Source organism: Gymnoscopelus microlampas, assembly GCF_963454915.1.
Source record: "Gymnoscopelus microlampas genome assembly, chromosome: 18".
In the NCBI taxonomy this organism is placed as follows: Eukaryota; Metazoa; Chordata; class Actinopteri; order Myctophiformes; family Myctophidae; genus Gymnoscopelus; species Gymnoscopelus microlampas.
Window position 1 is genome coordinate 12,122,904 of NC_139955.1, and position 17,500 is coordinate 12,140,403.

General features: G+C 44.1%; 2 protein-coding genes across 2 annotated transcripts in view; both read right to left on the minus strand.

Annotated features, from left to right (window-relative positions):
* Nucleotides 1–17,500, minus strand: part of LOC311033515 (connector enhancer of kinase suppressor of ras 2) — a gene marked incomplete at both ends in the record, with an annotated part of 107,868 nt that overhangs the window by 36,059 nt on the left and 54,309 nt on the right. Inside the window, 4 exons of the mRNA XM_084041044.1 lie at nt 4,890–5,036; nt 9,752–9,820; nt 12,787–12,846; nt 13,019–13,138. Coding sequence (XP_083897170.1) covers nt 4,890–5,036; nt 9,752–9,820; nt 12,787–12,846; nt 13,019–13,138 — 396 coding nt within the window. The remainder of the gene's footprint in view (nt 1–4,889; nt 5,037–9,751; nt 9,821–12,786; nt 12,847–13,018; nt 13,139–17,500) is intronic.
* LOC311033520 (uncharacterized protein) overlaps nt 1–17,500 on the minus strand; it is a 267,268-nt gene that overhangs the window by 22,404 nt on the left and 227,364 nt on the right. The gene's annotated exons all lie outside the window — the stretch shown is intronic.

Below are 17,500 nucleotides of genomic sequence, written 5' to 3' on the forward strand. Positions count from 1 at the left end.
GAACCAATGAAAAGTATTAAAAAGTGCTTAAAGACAAAACTTCCTAACTCCATTGGATCCTCAAACTGTCATTCAAACGACCTAACTTTGGAGATAGTTGTTTTGTCCATCATTGATTAGAATGACTAAGTCAGACAGGGAAAAAAACTACTGTATCTCCACACTAATGGTCAAAAACTCCACTTGAGCTGTATTTGGGTAAAGTGATGATAAAATAAGGACACATTCAAATATCTGACAATGTATAAAGTCACCATACCAACTTCGATGAGGAAGCACTGTGTTTTTTTTTTTTTTTTTTTTTTTCCTGAAAAGTTAATATTTTGGATTTTGGTTTCTGGCCGACAGCAGAGATATTCTTTATGTATGTAAGTACATAGGGACATTGACAAATAGAGCGGGCTGATTACGTACGCTACACAACGATACGATTAAATACGCACGCATGCACGCACACACGCACACACAAATGCAGGCACGCACCTACATGTACACACACGCGGGCACGCACGCACGCACGCACGCACGCACGCACGCACGCACACACGCACACACACACACACACACACACACACACACACACACACACACACATTCATACACACACATGCACACACACACACGCACGCTCATGCATACTGTACATTCACATACGAAGAGCTGTTTTTCTTTCTCCCTCACAGAGAGACAGAGAGGGGGATGGCGAGAGGAAAAGAGAGGCAAGGGGGAGACCTAGAGGAAAAAAGCAAGCGGGCGAGAGAGAGAGAGAGAGAGAGAGACAGAGAGAGAGAGACAGAGAGCAACAAAGCGCTGAGCAGAGATCAAAGCATGCATGTAGCATGTAAATGAATTAGACTAATGTTATGCATGGTTATAAATAGCAGCTATATGGAACACAGGGGTCTGACACGCAGACATGACTGCAGAGCGCTCACACTGGCCCTTCCTCCTTCCAGTGTTGATTTTGGCAGCAAATTTTGATTTAGTAATAATAGAATTCTGTTTAGTTAGTTAGTTAGTAAGATTTGAGTCGACTAAATCTACAGTTGATTTAGTCGACTAAAATGTATTTTTGGCGGGCCGTGATGGCATCGAAATGATTTTCACTTAGCTGCATGCCGAAAATAGCCGATCTACTCAACTATTTTCGGTCTGTGACACCCACGCGCACCCATGATCTCTTCTCCACTTGTCCCTCCCAAACATTTTAGTCTAGTTTTTATTTGTTGACGAAATCGTCAGTATATTTAGTCATAGTTTTAGTCATCATAGCTTAGTTTTTATTTAGTTTTCGTCAGTATAAAAAAAGGTAGTCGACGAAATCAACACTGCCTTCTTCCTCATCATTCTACTTCCTCTCTACTTCCTCTCCTCCCTATACTCATCTTCTTTCCTCTCCTCTTCCTCTTCCTCCCCCACTCTCTCTTCTTCATCCCTCTCCTCCTCTTCTGTCCTCTTCCTCCCTGTCCTTCCCCTCCTCTCTCTATTGCCTCCTCCTCCTCTTCTTTCCTCTACTCTTCCTCTTCCTCCCTGTCCTTTCCATCCTCCCTCTTCCTCCCTCCTCCTCCTAACACTCTCCTAAATGTGAACAAAGCTGGAACAGCTGCCTCAGCACAAGCTCTTCTTATAACGTTCACCGAAACCTGCCCAGCGTTTTTTCTGTGAGCGTGACTCGCGAGCGTATGCGCACGTGTGTGTGTGTGTGTGTGTGTGCGCGCGCGTGCGTGCATGTGCGTTTAAATAGGGAGAGTGGTAAAACATTTCAAATACAGATGAAACATGATACGCCATAATCTGCTGAATGCTTTATTTTATTTCATTTTTTACTTTTTTTTTCTCCACATTCCACTCCTGCTAAACCAGCATTTTGCCTTTCGGGTCAACATCAATAATTAATGTCAGAATGAAAAAGAGCTGCCCAGCGGGGCACCTGTCAGGTTCAAATGAATGAGTGGATCCACCTTCTGGTGACCTTGTGTAGCTCTGTAGTCCAGGGACTCAGGGAGATAGGAGGCTAAAGTTGCAAATCAGTCTAAAAGCACCAAATCTGCCCCAGATGCAGCCCAGCCACATGCTCTGATGATTTAGTGAGAGCGCCCAAGCGGGCGACCCCCGGGGTTGCCACGGTGGCCAAGTTGGCTGCCACCTGAAAAAATGTTCCAGCTATAACTTTGGAACTTTGGAAGGTGGCTCCAATTCGCAACAGCCCCCCCCCCCCCCCCCCCCAAACTACTACTCGTTTAGATTTCTACTCGTTTATATGATGTTTTTGCATAGTATTGTATATTTGTCAGTCATTAAATGTTTCGATGAATTGAGTACAAAGGACCCCAATGGAAACAAGCTATAGTGCTTTATTGGGTTCAAAATCCTCTTAACAGACCTTGTATTGAACTGTGCTTGTCTTTGCAAACTGTTAATAAAGTATTCAATCAATCAATCAAAACCAGATGAACCAGGCAAATACAAACTATTTAACCTTTACAATTGAAAACACCATCCAAGATGGCCGTTTATCCGAAAATAAATCTGACCATAACTTTTACGCACTCTAGCGTCCCTATTCTGGGTCGAACATTAGGTGAAATCTATACGCTCACAGTCACATTGAGATGCATTGTGTGAGCATAATACAGTAAAGCTGATATTTTCTTGTTTCATTGTACAATGAAATATACAGGTCTTGGTGGTTAAATAACTACTAGTAGGCACCAGTTGTTTTTTATAATATCATGAGTGGCTGAAAGCAACACATGCTTGCAGTGATGCAATCAGACAGGCAGTTGTGCAGTACAATCATATAAAACTATACCTACAGACAATACAAAAGAATATGATATCTGATGATACTATACACTAGGAACGTGATGGCTGGATGGATCACCTTCTGCCAATAAAATACTGGGGCTGTATCTGTTTCTATGCACGTTGTTTCCTCGTTGGCTCAATTGTAGAGAAAAAGAATAACATCCATAAGTGTGTTGGCGACTGCGAAATGGAAACCAGATGGTGCCAGGCTGACCACTGGTGCTCCACACCTGGCAACTCTCTGGATGAATGAATGGAGGGATTTCTGAATGGGAGCAAATACTATATCGCTGCTGTCAGGCAGAAACCTCCCATCTCCATATTCTAACCTTTTATTTTTTCGTAAATCAACGCCCTACGCCCTACCGTCACGAGCACCAAAAGTAGCAGATCCACAAGCTCGTTTTGAGCTTGTAGATCTGCTACTTTTGGTGTTTTTTTATTTAATCCTGAAGTATCCTCCTATAATTTGACTAACCTCTGTCATGGTGAAGCTGCCCGGTTCTCCTCAGTGGCTGGAGCAATTGCTCTGATTTTGCACACAGCCATTGACCATTACCATCTGAACTTAACTGCGAAGTCCGTTTTTCAATTTGATCAATTTTATTTTTTTCATTTATTTTTTTCATCAAATCTCATCTTTTTATTAGCGTTTATGTGTCAAACAATGGGAGATAACGTTGCCAGGTTTCGCGCCAGAAACAAGCAGCAAGGTCTATGAAAACAAGGCCAAAGGGGGGGTTGCCCGTGGGGAGGGGTGCCGCGACGGGACCCGCGGGGGGGGAGGAGGGGGGGGGGGGGGGGGGACGCGCACGGGGGAGAAACCGCGCGACAGGATGTGCAATAACCCCAAGTTTGCAACAACTTTCGTCTGCGCCCTTCACCGGGTATGGTCTAGTATAAGTAACATAAGTTACAGTTTTGGACATATGAGGTTTCCACCTGACAGAGACGATATGGAACCAGTGTCGGCTGTGGTCTGACAAAGTGTTGGTGGCTAAGTTGTGTTTATTTGGATGCATGTGGATTTATCACATAATTACATTACAAAATAAGACAAATAATAATTGGGCACTCGGGTGCCGCATGGGTAAAAGTAGCTGTCCGCCACTAGGTGGAGTCTAGGGGTTTGAATCCTCCACGGTGCTAGCTTGGCTGAGCTACTGTATACGAACACAATTCGGCCGCGTTTGGGGAGAGGGAAGCCGGGTGGGAGGGACGACCTTTGCCGCTGCTCTAGTAAGTACCAGAAGGCAGGTGGTTAAAATCTAAGCGTTCCGGGACCCTTTTCTGGCGGGATCCAGCAGAAATTCAGCAGTGTGTCGTACACTTTTTAGGATGGCCTTTTCCTCCTTAACCGCAGAACTACACTGGTTTCATCCGACTTGTTGCTTCAGTAAAATACCCTCAGGCGGCTGTAAACAGCAGTAACGTGGGCCAGTGTATATGTTCCGTAAAAAGCCAGGGATCTGTCACAAACCGCAAATAGAAGGATGATGACAGCATGAGGGGCTTTGTTCAGCATGCCGGCAGCTGAATCATATCTGTACCTGGATCAGTTTTATTGTCCGAGTGCGTTGGAGGGAATAGACTTGTTGGCTTCTCTCATGGTTCACGCCAGCATGACAAAGCAAGGCGACAGATGGGAATGTGAGTAATACCCAGCCTTTATTTGCCATGGGTGATGGGAGTGATCAAAAGGATCAACTTGTTCTGATTTGTCAGATGGCGTATCTTCCCTAGGGTGTGTACAGCAGCTGACTGTTCAGCATAAGCTAAAGTCTTAATCTTCCTAGGTGTTATATAGCAGCTGACCAATAAGCACAGCTAAACCGTTGCCTCCCTGCTGAACCACTAAAACCCCCAGCATCTGTATTCTGGGAAACCTTTCGCCGAAAATAGCGAAGGTATTTAATGTAGGGCAAAACCAGAAAAGACTGAAGTATAGCGCCCTGAGGGACTCCGCTCAACAACGTATGGGATCTTCTAAGTGGTTAAGAAACTCACCATGTCAAACGTGGAGCGTCACTGTATGGTGTCACTGAATGGTGTCACTGCATGTCACTGTATGGTGGTCTTACCTGCAGACCGAGGGGCTTCCAGCGGACGTTCCTGAGTAGGGCGGGCGTGGAACTCAGCGTGTTCTGGGGTCTCTTCTTCAACGTGAGGATGACTCCGCAGGGGTCCTCCCTCAGAGCGTTGACCAAGTTCTTCAGCTGCCAGCCCACCTGAGGAAACACACACACACACACAGCAAATCACTGCGCTGTCACCCATGGACATTAACACATCAGAGTGTCATACAGTAGCTGCCAGCTGTAGGGTGACATCAGCCAAACAGGTCATTATGTCACCTGTCACTATACCCAGAGTGTGTACAGCAAGCCACGAACACCATTTAGTCCCTGTGGGCCCAATTGGCGAGGAAACAGTGAGATTTACTGACTCACAGGAAGAGGCTGTAGTTCTAATGAGGAAGCGCAGTAAAAGAAGAGATTAGAGGCGGAAGACAGAGAGACAAATGTGAACGAGGAGAAGTGTGTGTGTGTGTGTGTGTGTGTGTGTGTGTGTGTGTGTGTGTGTGTGTGTGTGTGTGTGTGTGTGTGTGTGTGTGTGTGTGTGTGTGTGTGTGTGTGTGTGTGTGTGTGTGTGTGTGTGTGTGTGTGTGTGTGTGTGTGTTGTTAATGTGCTGACTGCAGTGTTTCCTTGTGGCCCAACCAGTACTCCAGCACTCAGCCCTCGTCAGGCTATTGATTGGACACACACTATATATATATATATATATATATATATATATATATATATATATATATATATATATATATATATATATATATATAATGGGCATAAAAGGGACAAGGCCTGACAGATACAGAGATCTCCATATATGGGCATATTAGTCGGATCGGCGTTGCGGTGTAGGTGTGAGGGCCGCATAGCAGCCCGAACCTCTAGTATACTACAATAACTGGACATAAATTAGGTGTAGGCCTATTGGAAAATATGTTTTGGTATCTTTTTTACACGTTAGACAAGCCTGAATCTAGTTGTTGTTTTTCTTTTTATCTTTTTAAACTATATATAGTTTAGAGTTTTAGTGAAAGAAATCTGACAGATTTCATGAGAGGAGCTAATCAACTAAAACACTTTTGTGAGACGGTAGGTTGAAAGCGATAAACTAAACATCTTGTCAAACCTTCTTTTAAGTTTTAGCTTAGTTTTAGTTAACTATATATATATATATTTTTTTTTTATCCAACAATTTTATAACCCATTTTTCTATACAGTATGTAATCCTGGGCGCTACTCTCTCTCTGCCAGACTAGAGAGAGCCCAGAACTGAGCTCATGCCTCCTTCAATGCATGAGGAGCTAGCAAGCCGCTTCTTATCACCTGACAGGGAGGAGTTTCCCCGGTTGGACGTCGGGCATGGAAGGAACACGTTATTCCAACCAGTTCCTTTCCCCTCCATCAGGCACCCCGGCTGACAAGGGGGAGGCAGTATAGAGACCAGGATTACTGCATGTTTTTTTAGAGGGTACCTAACCTAAGGGACACGGGGAGAACATGCAAACTCCACACAGAAAGGACCTTTTGCCAACCCCACCTAGGGTATGGCGACTGATGGCGCGGAGGACACGCCCCCAGCGCCCACAGCGTCCCCGGCGGGAGTCGAACCCAGGACCTTCTAGCTGTGAGGCGACAGCGCTACCGATTGTGCCACCGTGCCCCCAGTTTTAGTTAACTATAATAACCTTGAGCTGCACTGCAATGGAAATAGGCAGACAGGTGGCAAACCGGGCCAGAACAATCAAAACAGAACCAGAGCATAAAGTACATGCTGGAGAGAGGGTTCACTAGCCCTCAAGGGTCTTCATTATTCTGGCTATTACCTCTTCATAGTCACGTTGCCTCTTTGAACAATCAGTTTGTTTCTGCGCTTTAGTTGCGAGAGAATCAGATTTAAAAAACTGTACATGTGTGTCTTATTGAAGACTAGCACAACGCCCATTGGAAACGATGCCTGTTGGAAACGATGCCTGGTGGAAACGAATGCCCCTCCGGTTATGCAATGCCCGTCGTACGATTCAGTATTGTAAAATAACTAAGTACATTTACCCAAGTACTGTACTTAAGTTCAATTTGAGGTATTTTTTACTTTACTGGATTATTTCCAATGTTCAGTACTTTTACTTCTACTCCACTACATCTCAGAGGCAAATATTGTACTTTTACTCCACTACAATTATTTGAAACTTTAGTTACTAGTTACTTTGTACATTTTGATTATTATTACAAAACATGCATTAACCACTTCAGCCCTATTTAAACGTTGGCTATTTGAAAATAGCTGACCTACAAGCGATGCGACGCATTGTGAGCTTGTAGATGTGATATTTTCGAAAGACTTTTAATACATTTTAGACATATGATAACTTGTGAAACGTTCTGCATAATGAGTACTTTTACTTTCGGTACTTTAAGTATATTTTGTATATCGCTCGAACGGTTCTCAGGATATGCGAGGGACACACACACACACACACACACACACACACACACACACACACACACACACACACACACACACACACACACACACACACACACACATACACACACACACACACACACACACAGATTTTGGTCAGGCTTCAATGATCAGTGGAAATTCCACCCAGAGATCTTCTCCTTGAGGAAGCTTGAGCCCAAGGGGGAACACCCAACCGGGTAGATATGGGATGTGCTCTTGCATGGTGGGAGATCGCATCGTCCTCTTTGGAGGACCTCATGATAAAACTGAACTAGAACACCTGTTTATCTTAGATTTAAGTCCTAGTCTGAACACATTGGGAAAATTAGCAGTTAGCTATGGATCGGCGGACATGCGCGCAGAGATTCTGTGCATTTTCTATAGTTAGATGTTGATAGAGAGACGAAGACAGAGAGACAGAGGTGGCAGTGTGAATCCTTCACAGACCCCTCTCTTAAAACGCACTGTATTGACAGAAGAGGTCTCTTCTCCACTCCCCATTTCTCCTTTCATCCTTCATCCCTTCCCCTCCACCCCAATCCCCTCTTTTCTCCCACTTCCCGTTTTCCTCCACTTTCTCTCCCAGCTCTTCCCAGCATCCCTAGACTATTCTGTAATAACCCCCTCTCTCTCTCTCAGTCTCAGGGGGCTTGCCCCCCAGAGCGAGGGATCACAGCGTAGAGAGAGAGGGGTGGTAGTGGGAGTAATGATGGGTTGGCGGCAGGGTGACTTCGGCGCTGTCACCCTGTGGAGAGAGAGAGAGGGAGAGAGAGAGAGAGAGAAAGAGAGAGAGAGAGAGAGAGAGGGAGAGAGAAGAGAGAGAGAGAGAGAGAGAGAGAGAGAGAGAGAGAGAGAGAGAGAGAGATAACACACAGCTTTCTCACTGTCAATCAACCTCCTGCTACACACACACACACACACACACACGCTCATGCAATTCACATGAGAAGCGCAGCGACACGCAAGGAAACACATTTGGAAAGCCTATTCAAACATTGAGTGTAATGAGCTCTCTTTTCAGAAAGGCAATGGAGGCCATAATCACAACGTCCCCAGTTCCATATTCCATCTGGAGACATGCAACATGCCCCCCCCCCCTCTCTGCCCTCAGCTTCCTGTTTCTCTACTATATCCTGTCTAAAATAAGCAAATCCTGTGCATAAGGTTAGAGTTTCGTATCAGGTTCCATTTCAGAATCACTTCTGTGTAGAAGCATATCGTTGCTGTCGGGCAGTAACCCTAACCCCTTATCTCAATATTTAAACTTTTTATGTTTTTCTCGTAAATTAATGATACTTCATCATACTAGTAGAGTGTCACACAAGGTGGTAAAAATAACCGATCTACACGCTCAAGAGCTTTGGCCTGCAGGATCTGCTATTTTTGAATTTGAATCCTGAAAAGTAACAGTTTTGGACATAATTGATGAGGTTTCCACACAACAACGACGATATTATTTTGTATTCTATAATCACTGAGTTAATTAAACAAATCTCTTATCGAAGCTTGGCAACCTGGCATTCCTTATTTTTGGCCATGTCATTATGGGCAAATGTAAGAGAAATGATATACTTATACAGTATAGCAGAAATAGCAGATCTACACGCTCACAACGCATTGTCATGTGTGTCCTGCGTTAGGCATGCAACCCTAGTACCCTAACACAGAACAGACAGAGAGCAGTCAACCTATCATAGGGATCACTTCCATTTAAAATGCCTCCCAGTTTCCAAAATATACAAATAAAACCAACGCACCTCAACGAAGACCACAGACTGTAGACAGACAGAGTGTCCCCGTATTCCACCAAAGCAGAGCTGCTGCAGCAGCTCTGTACAACAGGGGTCTTCAACAGGGGGTCCGGGACCCCTAGGGGGTCCTCAGAGTTACTACAGGGGGTCTTTGTGATAGGATTTTCTTTTTTACATGAACCCTAGCATCTCTATTCTGAGAAACATTGGCCAAAAATAGCAATCTACAAGCGCACAATGCCAATGCAACACAATTGTATGCAATGTAGCGGGGGTCCCTGCTTCATCTCTCTCTCAGCTAGGGGTCCTTGGGCTGGGAAAAAAAGACCCCTGCTCTACAACCAGGCCCAGACAGACAGTCTGTATTACAGCTGAACAGCAACACAGACACTGGGCAGAAGCACCACATTGATGCTGCATGGCACACTATGGTCTGGATCCGTCACATTTGGAACCGTGTCGGGAAGCAGTTTATCACACTGGCAGAGCTGGTTAAAAATGTTTCATTTCAAGGAGCACCATTACGGGTCCATTTGGTTCCATTTGTATACACTCTCAAGAGTTACAGACCTCAAGTAACCCAGGGGGTCCCTGGACCGCACACACACACACACACACACACACACACACACACACACACACACACACACACACTCACCACCGTCTGATGGTTGACCTGAATGACCTCGTCCCCGGCGTGGATCTTCTTACATAGGTCTGCTGGGGACTGCAGAGAGAGAGAGAGAGAGAGAGAGAGAGAGAGAGAGAGAGAGAGAGAGGGGGGTGGTCATGGTTTGAATATGTACACATTTTGTGAATTAACCACAAGAACCCTATAGCATCCCGACTCTGGGGTGAACATTCGCCGGCTGAAAATATCGATCTTCTATTTCCGAAATTTGCTACAGAGGGGAAAAGGGACAGTTAGTATACCCCTGAAGACCCTACAGAACTACTGTATATGCAGTATAGGCTTTAAGTGGGTTCAGTAACAACCCTCCATATTTGGACAAGACATGCATGGCTTCCCCGTGGAATGGACTCCGTACTGTTTTTCAATGTGTCAGTTTGGTACTGTCGAGGTGATTTGAAATATGTAATGTTATCCATAGGAGAGAACTCCAAATTTTACAAATCATATATACATACTGTAGTCCTCCTCCAAACAGCTGTTGAATGTTGATGTTTAGCACCTATGAGTTCCTGCTGTTTTAGTGTTTCCTGCTATCAGTGTCATGTGACTGCATGTGTTGTTGTCAGAGACAGAAGGTGTTGAAATTAGTTTATGGCCATGTGAGAAGCCTTTGGTGGGGCTCAGCAGTGGAGTAAAGTAACTAAGTACATTTACTCAAGTACTGCACTTAAGTACAATTTTGAGGAACTTTTACTTTACAGGAGTACTTCCAATTTTCAGTACTTTTACTTCTACTCCACTACATCTCAGGGTCAAATATTGTACTTTTACTCCACTACAATTATTTGAAAATGTAGTTACTAGTTACTTTGTAGATTCTGATTATTATTACAAAACATACATTAACCATTTCAGCCCTATACATTTCGGCCATTTGAAAACAGACGATCTACAAGCTTACAACCTGTCGCATTGTGAGCTTGTAGATCTACTATTTTAAAAATATATAAATACATTTGAAAACTTGAAATGGGACATTCTGCATAATGAGAAAGACTTTTGGTACTTTAAGTACATTTTGATACTTTTGTACTTTTACTCAAGTACATTTTGAATTCCGGACTTTTACTTGTAACAGTTTCAAGTAGGCCAATAGGAAATGGTATCGGGAAGGACAAAATGGTATGGGAACCTCTAACATAGATATACCAAGATATGGGGCAACTAGGGTTTGATTTGAAAAGAAATCAGAGGGGGGGGGGCTATATACTTCTTTGTACCACAAATACCGAAAATATCTACAAGCTGTCACATCACAATAAGTAAAAAATAAATACAAAATTGGCCAGATTGGTATGGTTAACATACTGTATCTATTTTAATTAAATTGTTAAATTGCAATACAATCAAACTTAAATCCCGAGCCCGACGGCCTTTGCTGCATGTCACCCCCCATCTCTCTCTCCCCATTTCCTGTCAGACTACTGTCCTATAAATAAAGGCATAAAAGCCCAAAAATACCCCCCCCCCCCCCCAAAAAAAAGGATCTAACATATCAGACAGTCTACATTACCCAAAAGGAAATGCATTCAGTCTGACCAGAAACTATAAAACATATCCCCACCGGGTGGTAAAAATGCACGGCCAGAACGGTCAAAAGCAAAGCATGGGTTTTATTTTCCTAAAGAGCAAACATACACTGAAGACATTCCATGATGATGCTCAGAGCTGTCAGTGAGGCAGACACCTGGGAGGATATACACAGACTTCCTGAGTCATGTGACAACTGTTATTTTAGCTCATAATTAGTCTCTTGGGACAGACTGTTGGCTCACATCGTTTTCAAATCGTCGCTGTCGTCGGGCAGACACCTCGTATCTCTTTTCATGTTTTTTTCGTCAGTAAAAGGAGTAGTTCACCCAAAATATGACTTATTTTCTATCAATTACACCCCCCCTCCATGAAGCCTTGAATTCCGCCCAAAGGCAACGAAACACTTCAACACATACTACAATACAGTCTGAAAAATGCGAAAATAAAGCACATGTCCCGACCTCTGACCCCACTTCCGTTTCACCTTTGCAGCCGAGTAAATTAATTGTTCAATTGTAAATTGTTGACAGACAAATTGTTGGGGCAGAAAACTCTCATCTCCATATTTTAACTTTTTGTGTTTTTTCGTAAATGAACGCCTTACTTGATCATACTACAGCGTCACACAAAAGTATCAAAAGTAGCAGATCTGCGTAAGAATTGTCTGGTTTAAGACACTAGTTCATAACAGCACTTAAAGGTTAACTAGGTAAATTTGAGCCTAAATTAAAAAATATTTATATTGCATTTTTCCCTCTATCAGTCACTATATAATTGTGCTGGGGTGTTTTCCTGACACATCCCTCTGGCTTTGGTTTTGTTCATCCCTTACAGGGACGCCTCTGTCTGTGGGGGGAGGGGGTTGTGCACTGAGTTGATTGATTAAGCCATAAGTGTCCAACTTGTTCTGTGCTCGTTAGTGCTCTCTCTAATCAACAAATGCATCAAAGACAGCCATCACTTTGATACCTGTCAGAGAGGGGAGGGGTGAGGGGTGTGTGTGTGTGTGTGTGTGTGTGTGTGTGTGTGTGTGTGTGTGTACACACACAGATATGCGATCTTACCTAGTATACCTTTAACTGATAGCACATCAACTGTTTCTCAGGTTATGGTGCATCACTATAGGGTGAGTTTTAGCCATAATATAAGAGATATCACTAATTATTATATGCAATAGTATTACAGATATACTGTAATACTATTATCAAGGGCAGGGGCCATCAAATATAATACACTGTGTCATTTCTGGCTCACCCAGATGTCTCCATAATCACACAAACCTGCTTCGTATTATGTTACCAGCTGATATATCAGCTTGCCCGGCATTGCCGGGGTTATTGTGCTGACGACGCGTCGCGGAGCTACGCATCGATCAGCGCGTTCAGGTTCCAGTACCCAGCATTGGCATCGCTAATTTATGGGCAAAAGCTTTCAAAAATTGTCAAACTGCAAAAATAGCAACTCACATTCTCTGTGGTTCCAGTGATAACATGGAGCCCGTCGTACGTCGATTTGATGTACATCCCCTGTCACACACACGCACACACACACACACACACACACACACACACACACACACACACACACACACATACACACAGAGAGAGAAAGGGGTCAGTACACTTTAGGTAGAGGAGGAGAAAAACTAGAATGATGGAATTGAGTGTGTGTGTGTGCGTGCGTATGTGTGTGTCCTACCAGTCCTTCGCTGGGCAGTATACTGGTCAGGTGGACAACTTCTAAATGAGCCGACTGGGAGACCAGCGAGTCTGACGACAGCGAGATGATGTGATCACATATACCTGCCAGAGTCTTACACTGGAGAGACAGACAGACAGACAGAAATTGTATTGAGAATTATAATACTGATAATGCTGACGAAAAGACTGAAGGCAGAGCTGGAGATGACAGAATTGAGGATGGTACGATTGTCATTAAAGAAATGACTACATTAGAGGATCAGCCCAGGTTAGGTTGGGAATATAAAGCAAGAGGAGGCAAGGTTGAGATGGTTTGGACATGTTCAGAGGAGAGATGAGGGGCACAGTGGGAGAGGGATGCTGAAGATGGAGCTGCAGGGCAAGAGGAGAAGAGGAAGGCCAAAGAGGAGGTTTATGGATGCGTTGAGAGAGACCATTGCTGGAGTGACGGAGGAAGACCTAGAGAACAGAAGCAGAATGGAAACAGATGATCCGCTGTGGTGACCCCTGTTGGGAATTAGCCGACAGAAGAAGAAGGAGAAGAAGATAACACCGATAACAAATCTGGAGTGTTTAATTTGGTAGTTACTTGGAAAGAATGAAATGAACACACAACCTTTTAGTGTGTATCCTACACTGGTTGGAAGATGCAGAGCAGGGGTCTTCAACAGGGGGTCCGGGACCCCTAGGGGGTCCTCAGAGTTACTACAAGGGGTCCGCCAAATCTTTGTGTGATAGGATTTTTTATTTTGTTTATTTTGTATGCACCCATTCCCTGTTAAACCCTGAGGAAGACTGTATTGTCGAAACGTTGGTTTCATTTCATTCTAATTAAACTTTCTGCATCGTGGCTAAGAGCTGTGCGGCCTCATCCTTGTCAACAGGATTTTTTATTTTACCGTACCACTACCTTACCACTTGAACCCTAGCATCCCTTTACTGAGGAGAACTTTAGCCAAAAATAGCAGATCGGGTGACGGAGCAGTACAGTAGCTGCCTGCCACCACAGAGTCTGGGGGGTTCGAATCCAAAGCATCCGGCTTTGTCGAGCATCTATCTACATGAACACGATTGGCCCGTGTTCGGAGGAGGGAAGCCGTACACGTATAGTGTTTGGCGGGAGGAGTAGGACGAAGGCTCTACTACGTCCTCCCGGAGGAGGCTCCTCACTGGCAGGTGAGCCAGTAGGATATACAACGGCAGAACCCATGATGACTAAATTGGGGAGAAAAAGGGGGTAAAACGCTAAATAAAAGCAGTGGTGTAACGTAACTAAGTACAGTACATGTACTCAAGTACTGTACTTAAGTACAATTCTGATGTATTTGTACTTTACATAGTATTTCCAATTTCCAATAATTCTACTTCTACTCCACTACATCTCAGAGGCAAATATTGTATTTTTACTTTTACTATTATTTGATCACTTTAGTTACTAGTTACTTTGTAGATTTAGCTTAAAAAAATACACACAACTTCAGCCCTTACACTTTGGCTATTTGAAAATAGCAGATCTACAAGCTCACAAGGCGCCGCGAGCTTGTAGATCTGCTATTTTCAAAGGATTTTTGTACATTTTATATACTCTAGAAAACTTGTGAAATGGAATCTTCTGCATAATGAGTACTTTTACTTTTGGTACTTTAAGTACATTTTGATGCCAATATTTTTGTATTTTTACTCAAGTACATTTTGAATTCCGGACTTTCACTTGTAACAGAGTAGTTCTATATTGCAGTATTGATACCTTTACTTAAGTAAAAAATGTGAGTACTTTTTTCACCACTGAATAAAAGACAGACAGACAGACACACAGACAGACAGACAGACAGACAGACAGACAGACCACCCGCAGGACGAATCACCAATACCAAACAAGCCCAAAGCGATATGGATGACATTTCCTAACATCTAAATTAAAGAGCGCTGTCTTTACAGACAAACAGAAGAAAATCGATACGTTGTCATCTGGATGAAACATCGATGCTGCTCTGTTCATGCTCTGCATACAGTGATCAAGCAGACAGAGGCTTCACCTTGACAGTGTAGCACGAGTTATACCGGTTGGGCATCGTGTCGACCGCACCGTAAATACAGCAGATGTACAAGCTCACAAAGGCGTCTTGCTGTTTTTGGTGCACGGCACGACTACGGTAAGTATAAATCAGTCTTGTTTGTTGTAAAGACACCCTGACTGTCACTCGGTCATGCATTGAAGTTCATTTATCATCGGTTGACTGACCGCAGAAGGCCAACACACACGCACACACTCCCGCACACACACATACACACACACATACACACATACACACATACACACACACATACACACATACGCATACGTGTTCTCATTTAGAGATACATCCAGTTGCATTTGGAGGAACAAACTAAATCACACACGCTCATCAAAATGTTGAACTGAGCATACAATTATCTTCAATCTGACCTCAAACCTAATGAGCAATTACTGGATTATATGAAGAGAGTACACACACGCACATGGCATGCACACGCACAGAAAAACGTGCACTGCTCAGGGCCTTTGTGAGTCATTCCATGTGAGACAGAAGGTGGAATGTCTTCCGTAATGCTCAACTTTTTCTATACTCTCTGTCTCTGTCTCTGTTGCTCTCTCTCGATCTCTGTCTCTGTCTCTGTATCTGTCGCGCTCGCTCTCTCTCTCTCTCTCTCTCTCTCTCTCTCTCTCTCTCTCTCTCTCACACACACACACAGTATATAATACACACTGGCACATACAGTACTCTTTTTATCTGGGTCAGATGTTTGAACATTTCACCGTGTGTTAGCCTTTATGCTTGATGTTATAGTCAACGTGTCTCTCACACACACAGACACAGACACACACATACACACACACACACACACACACACACACACACACACACACACACACACACACACACACACACACACACACACACACACACACACACACACACACACACACACACACACACACACACACACACACACACACACACACACACACACACACACAGATTCTGGCAGAGGCACTGAGGTTGGCCATACTATGGGAACATACTTTAAAAACTGTTCCTGGCTTATGAATCAGGAACTAATAGAGAAAAACAGATACAGTCCTAGACTAACGGAGACTAGTGGAGAATAAAAGAGACTAACAGAGACTAACAGAGAATAACAGAGACTAACCGAGACTAATGGAAAATAACAGTGCAGAGATTACAGGGATGTTCAGTTATGTGGCTTGCAGGCGTGAGATTTAAGAACAGTCAAACAGGAAACCAGACCCAGAACAAGGCCACATGGATTAAACCTAGCCTCTGTGCTTGCACACACACAAACGTACACACACACACACACACACACACACACACACACACACACACACACACACACACACACACACACACACACACACACACACACACACACACACACACACCTTCATTGTCATTATAATCTCTCTCTTTCTCTATCTCCCTCTCTTTTCACCTGTTCTCTGATTAAATACGCACACTTGTGCAAACATGAACATTACTGTGTGCACAAGCACAAGCACACACACACACACACACACACACACACACACACACACACACACACACACACACACACACACACACACACACACACACACACACACACACACACACACGTTTGGTTACTAACACACACTAAACACAGTTGCATAACACAGCATCTCCACATGCATACACCACACACCCCAACACACACAAAAACGAGAGAGAGAGAGAGAGAGAGAGAGAGAGAGAGACACACACACACACACACACACACACACACACACACACACACACACACACACACACACACACACACACACACACACACACACACACACACACACAACACAAACACACGTAGGGCACCAAAAGAAGGGAGGAATGGAGGAGACAATGAAAGGGGGAAAGAAGGAGGCAGGAATGGATGGAGGGGTGAAAAAGGAGAAAGTCAAGCAGAGGGAAACAACTAGGGCAGTCTTATGTAATTCATCTCATGCGTATGCATTCATGCACACACGCACACACACGCACACACACACGCACACGCACGCACGCACACGCGCGCGCGCGCGCGCACACACACACACACACACACACACACACACACACACACACACACACACACACACACACACACACACACACACACACACACTCACTCAAACACTTCACGCTCCATCAAACACGCACACACACATGCTCATATCTCCTCCCTCTCTTGTCCTCACTCTATCTGTCTTACACACACACACACACACACACACACACACACACACACACACACACACACACACACACACACACACACACACACACACACACACACACACACACACACACACACACACACACACAGTAACTAACAGTGTATCTCTGTCCATCTGACTGCTGCAGGCATTAGTCTACAGAGGGGGAGGGGGGGCTGTGCATTATTGAACAGTGGCTGACAAACG